The 16353-nt window shown below is 40.3% G+C and overlaps 1 protein-coding gene across 1 annotated transcript in view; it reads right to left on the bottom strand.

Moving 5' to 3' along the window:
- LOC135533394 (neuronal acetylcholine receptor subunit alpha-2-like) overlaps positions 1 to 16353 on the bottom strand; it is a gene marked incomplete at both ends in the record, with an annotated part of 60174 nt that overhangs the window by 21591 nt on the left and 22230 nt on the right. The window contains 2 exons of the mRNA XM_064960732.1: positions 8070 to 8114; positions 11510 to 11661. Of these exons, the coding sequence (XP_064816804.1) occupies positions 8070 to 8114; positions 11510 to 11661 (197 nt within the window). The remainder of the gene's footprint in view (positions 1 to 8069; positions 8115 to 11509; positions 11662 to 16353) is intronic.

Genomic DNA, 16353 nt, shown 5'->3' with positions numbered 1-16353 from the left:
TGGATTAGAGGCGCTGTGGGTAGAGTTTCACTGACCACATTTGAAACCTGTACTAGTTGATTGCTGCTATAGGCCATCTAGTTGCTGATGTGAAATATCTTGATGTAATTTGCAAAATGTTGGATAAGGTATCATCTGAAAATAGGGAAATATATTTTGGGGAGATATGAATACAGATTTCTTTTTTTTACACCAACTGTCCAATGAGAAAGAAACTTATTTCTGTTGCCATGCAACCTGACCCAAGTTTTGACCAACCAGAACGTTCACTAATAGGTCTGGTATTACATCGTCAATTTGTATCGATCACATTTTTATTAACATGGCTGAACGTTGTTCTAAAGATGTATCAGTGGCACCAGGTTACAGTGATCATAACCTGGTTGAACTCACTAGGAACACTACAATACCAAAGGCTGGCCCTAAGGTAATCTACCCACGGTCCTATAGAGGGTTCAATCAGGACTCACTCACTAGGAACACTAAAATACCAGAGGCTGGTCCTAAGGTAATCTACCCACGGTCCTATATAGGGTTCAATCAGGACTCACTCACTAGGAACACTACAATACCAGAGGCTGGTCCTAAGGTAATCTACCACAGGTCCTATAGAGGGTTCAATCAGGACTCACTCACTAGGAACACTAAAATACCAAAGGCTGGCTTTAAGGTAATCTATCACAGGTCCTATAGAGGGTTCAATCAGGACTCACTCACTAGGAACACTAAAATACCTGTCCCTAAGGTAATCTACCACAGGTCCTACAGAGGGTTCAATCAGGACTCACTCACTAGGAAAACTACAATACCAAATGCTGGCCCTAAGGTAATCTATCACAGGTCCTACAGAGGGTTCAATCAGGACTCAATCACTAGGAACACTACAATACCAAAGGCTGGCTTTAAGGGAATCTATCACAGGTCCTATAGGGGGTTCAATCAGGACTCACTCACTAGGAACACTAAAATACCAAAGGCTGGCTTTAAGGGAATCTATCACAGGTCCTACAGAGGGTTCAATCAGGACTCACTCACTAGGAACACTAAAATACCAAAAGGCCCTAAGGTAATCTACCACAGGTCCTACAGAGGGTTCAGTCAGGACTCCCTCACTAGGAACACTAAAATACCAGAGGCTGGCCATAAGGGAATCTATCACAGGTCCTACAGAGGGTTCAATCAGGACTCACTCACTAGGAACACTAAAATACCAGAGGCTGGCCATAAGGTAATCTACCACAGGTCCTACAGAGGGTTCAATCAGGACTCACTCACTAGGAACACTAAAATACCAAAGGCTGGCTTTAAGGGAATCTATCACAGGTCCTACAGAGGGTTCAATCAGGACTCACTCACTAGGAACACTAAAATACCAGAGGCTGGCTTTAAGGAATCTATCACAGGTCCTACAGAGGGTTCAATCAGGACTCACTCACTAGGAACACTAAAATACCAAAGGCTGGCTTTAAGGGAATCTATCACAGGTCCTACAGAGGGTTCAATCAGGACTCACTCACTAGGAACACTAAAATACCAGAGGCTGGCCATAAGGTAATCTACCACAGGTCCTACAGAGGGTTCAATCAGGACTCACTCACTAGGAACACTAAAATACCAAAGGCTGGCTTTAAGGGAATCTATCACAGGTCCTACAGAGGGTTCAATCAGGACTCACTCACTAGGAACACTAAAATACCAGAGGCTGGCTTTAAGGGAATCTATCACAGGTCCTACAGAGGGTTCAATCAGGACTCACTCACTAGGAACACTAAAATACCAAAGGCTGGCTTTAAGGGAATCTATCACAGGTCCTACAGAGGGTTCAATCAGGACTCACTCACTAGGAACACTAAAATACCAGAGGCTGGCCATAAGGTAATCTACCACAGGTCCTACAGAGGGTTCAATCAGGACTCACTCACTAGGAACACTAAAATACCAAAGGCTGGCTTTAAGGGAATCTATCACAGGTCCTACAGAGGGTTCAATCAGGACTCACTCACTAGGAACACTAAAATACCAGAGGCTGGCCATAAGGTAATCTACCACAGGTCCTACAGAGGGTTCAGTCAGGACTCACTCACTAGGAACACTAAAATACCAGAGGCTGGCCATAAGGTAATCTACCACAGGTCCTACAGAGGGTTCAATCAGGACTCACTCACTAGGAACACTAAAATACCAAAGGCTGGCCCTAAGGTAATCTATCACAGGTCCTACAGAGGGTTCAATCAGGACTCACTCACTAGGAACACTAAAATACCAGAGGCTGGCCATAAGGTAATCTACCACAGGTCCTACAGAGGGTTCAATCAGGACTCACTCACTAGGAACACTAAAATACCAAAGGCTGGCTTTAAGGGAATCTATCACAGGTCCTACAGAGGGTTCAATCAGGACTCACTCACTAGGAACACTAAAATACCAGAGGCTGGCCATAAGGTAATCTACCACAGGTCCTACAGAGGGTTCAGTCAGGACTCACTCACTAGGAACACTAAAATACCAGAGGCTGGCCATAAGGTAATCTACCACAGGTCCTACAGAGGGTTCAATCAGGACTCACTCACTAGGAACACTAAAATACCAAAGGCTGGCCCTAAGGTAATCTACCACAGGTCCTACAGAGGGTTCAGTCAGGACTCACTCACTAGGAACACTAAAATACCAGAGGCTGGCCATATGTTAATCTACCACAGGTCCTACAGAGGGTTCAATCAGGACTCGTTGTGGATGAGATTAAGCATGGGCCAATGGTTAGAAGTGTGTAGTGAGGATGATCCTGAAATGCCACTAAGTTTGTTTATGAAGTTATTTATGAGTATAGCTGATAAGCACGCCCCTTTAAGAAGTTATTTATGAGTATAGCTGATAAACACGCCCCTTTAAGAAGTTATTTATGAGTATAGCTGATAAGCACGCCCCTTTAAGAAGTTATTTATGAGTACAGCTGATAAGCACGCCCCTTTATGAAGTTATTTATGAGTACAGCTGATAAGCACGCCCCTTTATGAAGTTATTTATGAGTACAGCTGATAAGCACGCCCTTTATGAAGTTATTTATGAGTACAGCTGATAAGCACGCCCCTTTAAGAAGTTATTTATGAGTACAGCTGATAAGCACGCCCCTTTAAGAAGTTATTTATGAGTACAGCTGATAAGCACGCCCCTTTAAGAATATGCACTGTGAGGTCAAATGGTGCCCCATGGATTGATGATGAGCTGAGCTGACAAATGTAATGATTCAACGTTATAATATCAAAAAGATTAGCAGATATATCTGCTAATCTGTTTTGATAAGCAAAGTTATTGAACATTTATTAAGTTATTGAAAAGAAATCTTGTGACCTAGACAAACAAAGAAAAGAAGGATGGATTCTATCAGCGCAAAATTGATGAAGTGAAGGCTGATGGGATAAAACTGTGGAGAACGTTGAACACTATTATGGGTAGGAATTCAAACATGTCCGCCTCTTTTGCTGAATCAAATGGTATATTTATTACAAAACACACATGACATGGCAAACTACTTTAATTCATATTTTACAGGCAAAGTGGACAAGTTGAGGAATGCTATTATTCCAACTGATGGCTCCATGTGATATACCCTTATAAAAGATTGTATCATGAAGGAGAGGCAATGCAGGTTTGAATTTCATCAAGTGGAAAGGGAAGAGGTAGAAAGGACGCTGTTGTTTCTTTCGGATGACAAGTCACCTAGTACAGATAATCTTGACGCCGAATTGTTTAGAGTTACAGCTAACCAAATATCAGCCCCAATCTCTCATATTTGTAATAAGTGCTTGATGTATGGGGTGGACCCAGAAGTCTGGAAGGAGTCAAAGGTTATTCCACTACCTAAGGATTAAAAAATCTGCATTCAATGGTCCTAATAGTTGTCCTATTAGCTTGCTGCCTGTGTTAAGTAAATTATATCTGTACAAATCTAGGATTATTACTCATGTAATGGTCATGTAACGGGTTTCCAGCATGCATACAAAGAAGGGCATCCTACGGCCTTAGCACAAATGACAGATGATTGGTTAATGAGTATGGATGACAGGAAGTTAGTTGGTGCAGTGTTGCTAGATTTCAGTGCTGCTTTGGACGTAATTGATCATAAACTGTTACTAGGTAAACTCAAATGTTACAGTTTTAAGTCTGCAGCTCTGTCCTGGATGGAAGCTATCTATCCAGGAGAAGGCAAAACGTTTTATTTAATGGTAGCGTTTCAAACAGTAAAGATATACACTGTGGTGTTCCTCAAGGAAGTTGCCTAGGCCCACTTCTCTACTCTATCTTCACTAATGATGTACTTTCAGTAATGAAGAAAGCAAGAGTGGTCATGTAGGCTAATGACTACAATGTATAGCGCAGCATCAGAATTTAATGAGCTAACAGATGTACTGAGCAGTGAACTAAGAATGGTGTCTGAGTGGGTTGATATGAACAAATTCGTGTTGAACATTTCTAAAACTAAATGTATTGTATTTGGTTCAAGATATATGCTTGAATTTGTCGATGAATAGAACGCATATAGAGCAAGTGAATAAAAACGAAACTACTAGGCATCATGTTGGACGCAGTTTTATCATGGTCAGAACAGATCAATTATATTGTTATTAAAAATCTCTTAAGGATCACCCCCCTTTTTTTCAAATTTCTCCTAAAATGACATACCCAAATCTAACTGCATGTCGCTCAGGAACTTAAGCAAGGATATGCATTTTCTTGATACCATTTGAAAGGAAACACTTTGAAGTTTGTGGAAATATGAAATGAATGTAGGAGAATATAGCACAATAGATCTGGTAATCTTTGAAATACAAGAGAAAGGCCATAATGTATTATTCCAGCCCTGGTGCAATATTTTGACCACTAGATGGCAGCAGTGTATGTGCAAAGTTTTAGACTGATCCAATTAACCATTGCATTTCTGTTCAAAATGTTGTATCAAGACTTCCCAAATGTGCCTAATTTGTTTATTAATAACTTTTCATGTTCAAAATTGTGTACTCTCCTCAAGGAATAGCATGGTATTCTTTCACTGTAATATCTACTGTAAATTGGACAGTGCAGTTAGATTAACAAGAATGTAAGCTTCCTGCCACCCCTGGTCCTATCATACTTAGAATACTGTCCAGTTATATAGTCAATCCCTGTTTCTATCACACTTAGAGTACTGTCCAGTTATATGGCCAATCCCTGGTCCTATCACATTTAGAGTGCTGTCCAGTTATATGGTCAATCCCTGGTCCTATCACACTTAGAGTACTATCCAGTTATATAGTCAATCCCTGGTCTATCACACTTAGAGTACTGTCCAGTTATATAGTCAATCCATGGTCTATCACACTTAGAGTACTGTCCAGTTATATAGTCAATCCCTGGTCTATCACACTTAGAGTACTGTCCAGTTATATAGTCAATCCCTGGTCTCTCACACTTAGAGTACTGTCCAGTTATATAGTCAATCCCTGGTCTATCACACTTAGAGTAATGTCCAGTTATATAGTCAATCCCTGGTCTATCACACTTAGAGTACAGTCCAGTTATATAGTCAATCCCTGGTCCTGTCACACTTAGAGTACTGTCCAGTTATATAGTCAATCCCTGGTCTATCACACTTAGAGTACTGTCCAGTTATATGGTCATCTGCAGCAAAGAAAAAGCTCCAAATGGCTCAAAACAGGGCAGCCAGATTAGCTCTTCATTGCTCTATCCGTATGCATATTATTCCAATGCATCAGATGCTGTCATAGCTTCACGTTAAAAACAAATTACTATCCAGTCTTATGATTTTCTTTAGGAATGTTATATTTAAAATAAAATAAAAAGTATTTTTCAGGCCAGTTAGTACATACCAGCAACACGCATAACCACCAAACCAGACAAACAAATTCAGGGTAGCTAAAACAACCCAAGCCAAGGACAAATCACCTTAAATCTACAGTTTTAATTAGAGCCGTAGCTGAATGGCAACTCTTTACCAATCGGATGGGGCCACAGTGTCTCCTGACCCCTCCTGTCTCAGCCTCCAGTATTTATGCTGCAGTAGTTTATGTGTCGGGGGGCTTGGGTCAGTTTGTTATATCTGGAGTCCTTCTCCTGTCCTATTCGGTGTCCTGTGTGAATTTAAGTGTGCTTTCTCTAATTCTCTCTTTCTCTCTTTCTTTCTGTCTCTCGGAGGACCTGAGCACTAGGACCATGCCCCAGGACTACCTGACATGATGACTCCTTGCTGTCCCCAGTCCACCTGGCCGTGCTGCTGCTCCAGTTTCAACTGTTCTGCCTTATTATTATTCGACCATGCTGGTCATTTATGAACATTTGAACATCTTGGCCATGATCTCTTATAATCTCCACCCGGCACAGCCAGAAGAGGACTGGCCACCCCACATAGCCTGGTTCCTCTCTAGGTTTCTTCCTAGGTTTTGGCCTTTCTGGGAGTTTTTCCTAGCCACTGTACTTCTACACCTGCATTGTTTGCTGTTTGGGGTTTTAGGCTGGGTTTCTGTACAGCACTTTGAGATATCAGCTGATGTACGAAGGGCTATATAAATACATTTGATTTGATTTGATATCTCTCAGACAAAAACTAAATCCACCTTCAAGAAAAAAATAAAAGAGCATCTAATGTGATAGACCATATGACTGGACAGGAAATAGAAAGAACATCTAATGTGATAGACCATATGACTAGACAGGAAGTAGAAAGAACATCTAATGTGATAGACCATATGACTGGACAGGAAATAGAAAGAACATCTAATGTGATAGACCATATGACTAGACAGGAAGTAGAAAGAACATCTAATGTGATAGATCATATGACTGGACAGGAAATAGACAGAACATCTAATGTGATAGACCATATGACTGGACAGGAAATAGAAAGAACATCTAATGTGATAGACCATGTGACTGAACAGGAAATAGACAGAACATCTAATGTGATAGACCATATGACTGGACAGGAAGTAGAAAGAACATCTAATGTGATAGACCATATGACTGGACAGGAAATAGACAGAACATCTAATGTGATAGACCATATGACTGGACAGGAAATAGACAGAACATCTAATGTGATAGATCATATGACTGGACAGGAAATAGACAGAACATCTAATGTGATAGACCATATGACTGGACAGGAAATAGACAGAACATCTAATGTGATAGATCATATGACTGGACAGGAAATAGACAGAACATCTAATGTGATAGACCATATGACTGGACAGGAAATAGACAGAACATCTAATGTGATAGATCATATGACTGGACAGGAAATAGACAGAACATCTAATGTGATAGACCATATGACTGGACAGGAAATAGACAGAACATCTAATGTGATAGACCATGTGACTGGACAGGAAATAGAAAGAACATCTAATGAGATAGACCATATGACTGGACAGGAAATAGACAGAACATCTAATGTGATAGACCATATGACTGGACAGGAAGTAGAAAGAACATCTAATGTGATAGACCATGTGACTGGACAGGAAATAGAAAGAACATCTCATGTCATAGACCATATGACTGGACAGGAAATAGAAATAACATCTCATGTGATAGACCATATGACTGGACAGGAAATAGACAGAACATCTAATGTGATAGACCATGTGACTGGACAGGAAATAGAAAGCATCAACTGAATGTTAAATGTGTTTCCTGTCAGGTATTTTAATTGGCTGTATTGTCTACTTGTTGAATGTTTGTGAAGTCTTGATTTGTGGTTGTTTGTTAACTTGTTCAACTGGTGTTGGAACCCAGGAATATTAGCTAGCGTTACGGCGTTAGCTAATGGGGATCCTAATAAAAATTACACCTAAAGAATGGACTGAAAAACCTCAGTCACACACATGGTAATTATAACTGAATGTACTGAATCACACATGCTATATACTGAATGTACTGAATCACACATGATATATATACTGAATGGACCAAATCACATGTGATATAAACTGAATTGACTGAATCAAACATGCTATATATATACTGAATGGATTGATTCACACATGCGATATATTCTGAATGCACTGAATCACCTGTTTCAGCCAGACGTTGGTGGTCATCATCTGATTCTTCTCGTCCTGCAGAAAGAGAAAGAAAAAAAGTTAAATGAAAAACAGAGGAGACAAAAGACTGAGAAATACAGAGAAATACAGGGGTAGAGGGAAATGCTGTAGGTTTACACCAGGGCTCTCCAGCCCTGTTCCTGGAGAGATACTGTCCTGTAGGTTTATACCAGGGCTCTCCAACCCTGTTCCTGGAGAGCTACAGTCCTGTAGGTTTACACCAGGGCTCTCCAACCCTGTTCCTGGAGAGCTTACTGTCCTGTAGGTTTACACCAGGGCTCTCCAACCCTGTTCCGGCAGAGCTTACTGTCCTGTAGGTTTACACCAGGGCTCTCCAACCCTGTTCCTGGAGAGCTTACTATCCTGTAGGTTTACACCAGGGCTCTCCAACCCTGTTCCTGGAGAGATACTGTCCTGTAGGTTTACACCAGGGCTTTCCAACCCTGTTCCTGGAGAGATACTGTCCTAGTTAAAAGTTGCCTGAAGTGATGAGGTGCAGGAGGTTGTCAAAACATTAGGAACACTACCCTAATATTGAGTAGCACCTCGTTTTGCCCTCAGAAAGCCTCAATTCACAGGGGCATGGACAACAAGACAACATGTTTCCACACGGATGCTGGTTTGTTTGTTACTGTTCTCTGTTTCTTTTCGTCACTGTTTCCCTGTTTCTTCCCTTACGTTACTGTTTCTGTTTGCTTCTGTTTGTTACTGTTTGTTACTGTTTCTGTTTGTTTATGTTTCTGTTTGTTTCTGTTTCTGTTTGTTTCTGTTTCTGTTTGTTTCTGTTTGTTACTGTTTCTGTTTCTGTTTGTTACTGTTTCTGTTTGTTACTGTTTCTGTCTGTTTCTGTTTCTGTTTGTTACTGTTTCTGTTTGTTACTGTTTCTGTTTGTTACTGTTTCTGTTTCTGTTACTGTTTCTGTCTGTTTCTGTTTCTGTTTCTGTTTGCTACTGTTTCTTTTTGTTTCTGTTTCTGTTTGTTTCTGTTTCTGTCTGTTTCTGTTTCTGTCTGTTTCTGTTTCTGTTTGTTACCGTTTCTGTTTGTTACCGTTTCTGTTTGTTACTGTTTCTGTTTGTTACTGTTTCTGTTTCTGTTTGTTACTGTTTCTGTTTGTTACTGTTTCTGTTTGTTTCTGTTTCTGTTTGTTTCTGTTTGTTTCTGTTTGTTACTGTTTCTGTTTGTTTCTGTTTCTGTTTGTTTCTGTTTGTTTCTGTTTGTTACTGTTTCTGTTTGTTACTGTTTCTGTTTGTTTCTGTTTGTTACTGTTTCTGTTTGTTTCTGTTTCTGTTTGTTTCTGTTTGTTTCTGTTTGTTACTGTTTCTGTTTGTTTCTGTTTCTGTTTGTTTCTGTTTCTGTTTGTTTCTGTTTGTTTCTGTTTGTTACTGTTTCTGTTTGTTACTGTTTCTGTTTGTTACTGTTTCTGTTTGTTTCTGTTTCTGTTTCTGTTTGTTTCTGTTTCTGTTTCTGTTTGTTTCTGTTTCTGTTTGTTACCGTTTCTGTTTGTTACTGTTTCTCTGTTTCTGTTTGTTACTGTTTCTCTGTTTCTGTTTGTTTATGTTTCTGTTTGTTTCTGTTTCTGTTTGTTACTGTTTCTGTTTGTTACTGTTTCTGTTTGTTACTGTTTCTGTTTGTTACTGTTTCTGTTTGTTACTGTTTCTGTCTGTTTCTGTTTCTGTTTCTGTTTGCTACTGTTTCTTTTTGTTTCTGTTTCTGTTTGTTTCTGTTTCTGTCTGTTTCTGTTTCTGTCTGTTTCTGTTTCTGTTTGTTACCGTTTCTGTTTGTTACCGTTTCTGTTTGTTACTGTTTCTGTTTGTTACTGTTTCTGTTTCTGTTTGTTACTGTTTCTGTTTGTTACTGTTTCTGTTTGTTTCTGTTTCTGTTTGTTTTCTGTTTGTTTCTGTTTGTTACTGTTTCTGTTTGTTTCTGTTTCTGTTTGTTTCTGTTTGTTTCTGTTTGTTACTGTTTCTGTTTGTTACTGTTTCTGTTTGTTTCTGTTTGTTACTGTTTCTGTTTGTTTCTGTTTCTGTTTGTTTCTGTTTGTTTCTGTTTGTTACTGTTTCTGTTTGTTTCTGTTTCTGTTTGTTTCTGTTTCTGTTTGTTTCTGTTTGTTTCTGTTTGTTACTGTTTCTGTTTGTTACTGTTTCTGTTTGTTACTGTTTCTGTTTGTTTCTGTTTCTGTTTCTGTTTGTTTCTGTTTCTGTTTCTGTTTGTTTCTGTTTCTGTTTGTTACCGTTTCTGTTTGTTACTGTTTCTCTGTTTCTGTTTGTTACTGTTTCTCTGTTTCTGTTTGTTTATGTTTCTGTTTGTTTCTGTTTCTGTTTGTTACTGTTTCTGTTTGTTACTGTTTCTGTTTGTTACTGTTTCTGTTTGTTACTGTTTCTGTTTGTTACTGTTTCTGTTTGTTTCTGTTTCTGTTTGTTTCTGTTTCTGTTTGTTACCGTTTCTGTTTGTTACTGTTTCTCTGTTTCTGTTTGTTACTGTTTCTCTGTTTCTGTTTGTTACTGTTTCTCTGTTTCTGTTTGTTTCTGTTTCTGTTTGTTACTGTTTCTGTTTGTTACTGTTTCTGTTTGTTACTGTTTCTGTCTGTTTCTGTTTCTGTTTGTTACTGTTTCTGTTTGTTACTGTTTCTGTTTGTTTCTGTTTCTGTTTGTTTCTGTTTCTGTCTGTTTCTGTTTCTGTTTGTTACTGTTTCTGTCTGTTTCTGTTTCTGTTTGTTACTGTTTCTGTTTGTTACTGTTTCTGTTTGTTACTGTTTCTGTTTCTGTTTGTTACTGTTTCTGTTTGTTACTGTTTCTGTCTGTTACTGTTTCTGTTTGTTACTGTTTCTGTTTGTTACTGTTTCTGTTTGTTACTGTTTCTGTTTGTTACTGTTTCTGTTTGTTACTGTTTCTGTCTGTTTCTGTTTCTGTTTGCTACTGTTTCTTTTTGTTTCTGTTTCTGTCTGTTTCTGTCTGTTTCTGTCTGTTTCTGTTTCTGTTTGCTACTGTTTCTGTTTGTTTCTGTTTCTGTTTGTTTCTGTTTCTGTTTCTGTTTGTTTCTGTTTCTGTTTGTTTCTGTTTCTGTTTGTTTGTTTCTGTTTGTTACTGTTTCTGTTTGTTTCTGTTTCTGTCTGTTTCTGTCTGTTTCTGTTTGTTTCTGTTTCTGTTTGTTTCTGTTTCTGTTTGTTTGTTTCTGTTTGTTACTGTTTCTGTTTGTTTCTGTTTCTGTTTGTTACTGTTTCTGTTTGTTTCTGTTTCTGTTTGTTACTGTTTCCCTGTTTCTGTTTGTTACTCTGTTACTGTTTCCCTGTTTCTGTTTGTAACTTTTTCTCTGTTTCTCTGTTACTGTTTCCCTGTTTCTGTTTGTAACTTTTTCTCTGTTTCTCTGTCTTTTTATTCCTCTGTCCACAGGTCTTGTCGGTCGCTACTCACCACATCAATGAGCTGTGCTATGGAGAGTCCGAACTTGACGATGACCACGTCTGAGATGTTGGGTACGGGTCTGGACCACTTGTTGTACCCGATGAAGAGCTTCTTGAAGAGCTCGTCCTCCGCATGTGAGTGGGTCTTCTCATGACAGAAAACTAACAGGGGGGTCAGAGAGTTCTTTATTGCAAACAATAGGTACAATTATGCACAGATGTATTGTGCTTTAAAGAGTTTTTCCCAATGTATTCTTTCTATTTCTAATCAATAACGTATACAGCTAAAATAACTATTTCATACCGCTAGATTTGTAATATGGCTACTCTTATTTCAAATCCTACAAGTTGAAGGACAATACCGTTTATCAAATACAGCAAATATATGACAGGTATGGATCAGCAAATTAGTGATATGAGATTTTTTTAAATCTGTGTCTGTAAAACAATGAGAGAGGAGAGAAATCTCCCCACTTGTAGGCCTTCCTCATTTGTGAATCCATTGTCCCCTCTTTGACTTGACTGTAGTTGTTGGTACAGCTGTATGGTTGTGAGACCTTCCGTTGGATGTTTTAATCGAATTAACTCTGAGACAGATTTGAACGAGCTGACAGACTGACTTTGAAAACAAACTTTATTAATCGCTGTCATTTTATTGTGAGGAACTGCAGATTTATCAGAAGAAAAAAAAAATATTCAGTTTTGTCCTCTGTTAAAAGTGAGTGACGTCACACACTCACACATAGTGTAAGGGGTGCGTAACTGGTGGCCGGGAAGTGGAACGCAGGAGAGCAGAACTTGGTGAATAGCCAAATTTAATATATAAAACTAATGGCATACAAAACAACAAACACATGGGTACAAAACCCGTAGTGCACCAGTCACACATAACACATGGGTACAAAACCCGTAGTGCACCAGTCACACATAACACATGGGTACAAAACCTGTAGCGCACCAGTAGCACGTGGCACATGGGTACAACACCCGTAGCGCACCAGTCACACATGGCACAAGAACGTACAAATAAACAATTCCCGACAAGGACATGGGGGGAAACAGAGGGAACATATACAACATGTAATTAGGGAATTGAAACCAGGTGTGTGAAAACAAGACAAAACAAATGGAACATGAAAAATGGATCGGCGATGGCTAGAAGACTGGTGACGTCGACCGTCGAACACCGCCCGAACAAGGAGAGGAACCGACTTCGTGAAGTCGTGACACATAGACACACTTTGCAGATGCTGTTGCTACTCTGTTTATTGTGATATAGCCTGATTGCCTAGTCACTGGGCGCATTTGAGTGGATCACTTTTGTCAAGTCGGACACCATCGTTGTTGCATTATGGTTATAGAAATTGTCCGACTTGCGACTACTTGTCGATTGCATGAACTTTAAAAATAACAAAGTGATCAAAAGGCCATGCAGGTGTTGATGAAGTCTTCTCCTTCAGGTCTCTCTGCAGTAGATACTCACCCACTGTACCATGCCGTCTTCTGCTGCATTGTGGGAGGAACTATGTATCAACCAATCGTTAGGGTGTTTTTGTTTGACCCACGCAAACGTGGCCAAAGAAGTGACTGAAACAGGAAGTGACTTTGCTGTGAGTTATGATCAGAGCCTTTCTGTTGGAAAACCACTACAGGGTCCTACTTTTGGCTATTGCAAGATGCAACTCCCCGAGTTCCGTCTACAGTCGGCTTAGTTAGGATTACCACTCGAACACAGCCTCTGATTGACATTCTTGGTGTACCAAATGGATGGATGCATCTCTCTCTGTGTGTGTGTGTGTGTGTGTGTGTGTGTGTGTGTGTGTGTGTGTGTGTGTGTGTATGTAATCATTCAATTACACATATATTGACCTCCTCCCCAATGGCACCCTATTCCCAATATAGAGCTATTATCCACAGGACTCTGGTCAAAACTAGTGCACTATGTAGGAATAGGGCTCTGGTCTAAAGTAGTGCACTATATAGGGAATAGGGCTCTGGTCTAAAGTAGTGCACTATATAGGGAATAGGGCTCTGGTCTAAAGTAGTGCACTATATAGGGAATAGGGCTCTGGTCTAAAGTAGTGCACTACATAGGGAATAGGGTTCCATTTGTGTCTGAGCTATGAGTTAATCCATCCGTCTCAGTCAGAAGGGGTTGTGGGGCCAACCTCATACACTAAGCTGCAGGCAAGCTGTCATTCAGCATGACACAGACTCTAAAACATAAACCATTTAATGTTCTCTATTCAACTCAATGTGAATTCAGTGAATATGAACGAATATCTTCCTGAACTGACATGGCCTTATGGCACAACACCTGAATGAGTTTACTGAGTGGACAAAGCATTAGGAACACCCGACTGAGTTTACTGAGTGGACAAAACATTAGGAACACCCGACTGAGTTTACTGAGTGGACAAAGCATTAGGAACACCTGACTGAGTTTACTGAGTGGACAAAGCATTAGGAACACCTGACTGAGTTTACTGAGTGGACAAAGCATTAGGAACACCTGACTGAGTTTACTGAGTGGACAAAGCATTAGGAACACCTGACTGAGTTTACTGAGTGGACAAAGCATTAGGAACACCTGACTGAGTTTACTGAGTGGACAAAGCATTAGGAACACCCGACTGAGTTTACTGAGTGGACAAAACATTAGGAACACCTGACTGAGTTTACTGAGTGGACAAAGCATTAGGAACACCTGACTGAGTTTACTGAGTGGACAAAACATAAGGACACCTGACTGAGTTTACTGAGTGGACAAAACATTAGGAACACCTGACTGAGTTTACTGAGTGGACAAAACATTAGGAACACCTGACTGAGTTTACTGAGTGGACAAAACATTAGGAACACCTGACTGAGTTTACTGAGTGGACAAAACATTAGGAACACCTGACTGACTGTACTGAGTGGACAAAACATTAGGAACACCTGACTGAGTTTACTGAGTGACACCCCCGAGCTGAGCTAGACATACATTGAGTGGACAAAGCATTAGGAACACCTGACTGAGTTTACTGAGTGGACAAAACATTAGGAACACCTGACTGAGTTTACTGAGTGGACAAAACATTAGGAACACCTGACTGAGTTTACTGAGTGACACCCCCGAGCTGAGCTAGACATACACTGAGTGGACAAAGCATTAGGAACACGTGCACGTTCCATGACATAGACCGACCAGGTGAATCCTGGTGAAAGATATGATCCCCTTCAAATCATGTAGCGAAATGCTTGTCTTCCTAGATCCAAAGGTGCAGTAGTATCTAACAATTAACAACAACACACACACATGCATCTAAATGATAAAGAATGAAATTAAAAAATATATATATTTTAGGACGAAAGCTATGATCCCTTATCGATGTCACCTTGGCGTTAAATCCACTTCAATCAGTGTAGATGGAGGGGAGGAGACGGGTTAAAGAAGGATTTTTAAGCTTTGAGAAAACTGAGACATGGATGCCAGGCGCACCGGTTTGTGCCAAGAACGGCAACGCTGCTGGGTATTTCATGTGCAACAGTTTCCTGTGCTCATCCAGAATGGTCCACAATCATTGGAGTCATTCAGGGGTCAGCATCCCTGTGGAATGCTTTGTAGAGTCCATGCCCCAACGAACTGAGGCTGTTCTGAGCTCAAAACGTGTGCTTGGGGGGGGGTTTAACTCAATATTAAATCAAATCAAATGTTATTGGTCGCATGCACCAAATACAACAGCTGTAGACTGAACAGTGAAATGCTTACTTACAAGCACATTCCCAGCAGGTCAGCATTAAAAATGAAGTCAAATGAAATAGCAACACAATGAAAACAATAACACTGCTATATACAAGGAGTGCCAGGACTGAGTCAATATCCAAGGAGTACCAGGACTGAGTCAATATCCAAGGAGTACCAGGACTGAGATCAATATACAAGGAGTACCAGGACTGATTCAATATCCAAGGAGTGCCAGGACTGAGTCAATATCCAAGGAGTACCAGGACTGAGTCAATAGACTAGAAGTACCAGTACTAAGTCAATATCCAAGGAGTACCAGGACTGAGTAAATATCCAAGGAGTTTCAGTACTGAGTCAATATCCAAGGAGTACCAGGACTGAGTCAATAGACAAGAGGTACCAGTACTGAGTCAATATCCAATGAGTACCAAGACTGAGTCAATATCCAAGGAGTACCAGGACTGAGTCAATATCCAAGGAGTACCAGGACTGAGTCAATATCCAAGGAGTACCAGGACTGAGTCAATATCCAAAGAGTACCAGTACTGAGTCAATATCCAAGGAGTACCAGGACTGAGTCAATATCCAAAGGGTACCATGACTGAGTCAATATCCAAGGGGCACCAGGACTGAGTCAATATCCAAGGAGTACCAGGACTGAGTCAATATCCAAGGAGTACCAGGACTGAGTCAATATCCAAGGAGTACCAGGACTGAGTCAATATCCAAGGAGTACCAGGACTGAGTTCAATATCCAAGGAGTACCAGGACTGAGTCAATATCCAAGGAGTACCAGGACTGAGTCAATATCCAAGGAGTACCAGGACTGAGTCAATATCCAAGGAGTACCAGGACTGAGTCAATATCCAAAGGGTACCAGGACTGAGTCAATATCCAAAGAGTACCAGTACTGAGTCAATATCCAAAGAGTACCAGTACTGAGTCAATATCCAAGGAGTACCAGGACTGAGTCAATATCCAAAGGGTACCATGACTGAGTCAATATCCAAGGGGCACCAGGACTGAGTCAATATCCAAGGAGTACCAGGACTGAGTCAATATCCAAGGAGTACCAGGACTGAGTCAATATCCAAGGGGTACCAGGACTGAGTCAATATCCAAGG

The sequence above is a fragment of the Oncorhynchus masou genome, unplaced genomic scaffold (genome assembly GCF_036934945.1).
Source record: "Oncorhynchus masou masou isolate Uvic2021 unplaced genomic scaffold, UVic_Omas_1.1 unplaced_scaffold_2355, whole genome shotgun sequence".
Lineage (NCBI taxonomy): Eukaryota > Metazoa > Chordata > Actinopteri > Salmoniformes > Salmonidae > Oncorhynchus > Oncorhynchus masou.
Note: the sequence above shows the minus strand (reverse complement) of the source record. Positions and strands in the feature narration are given on the sequence as shown.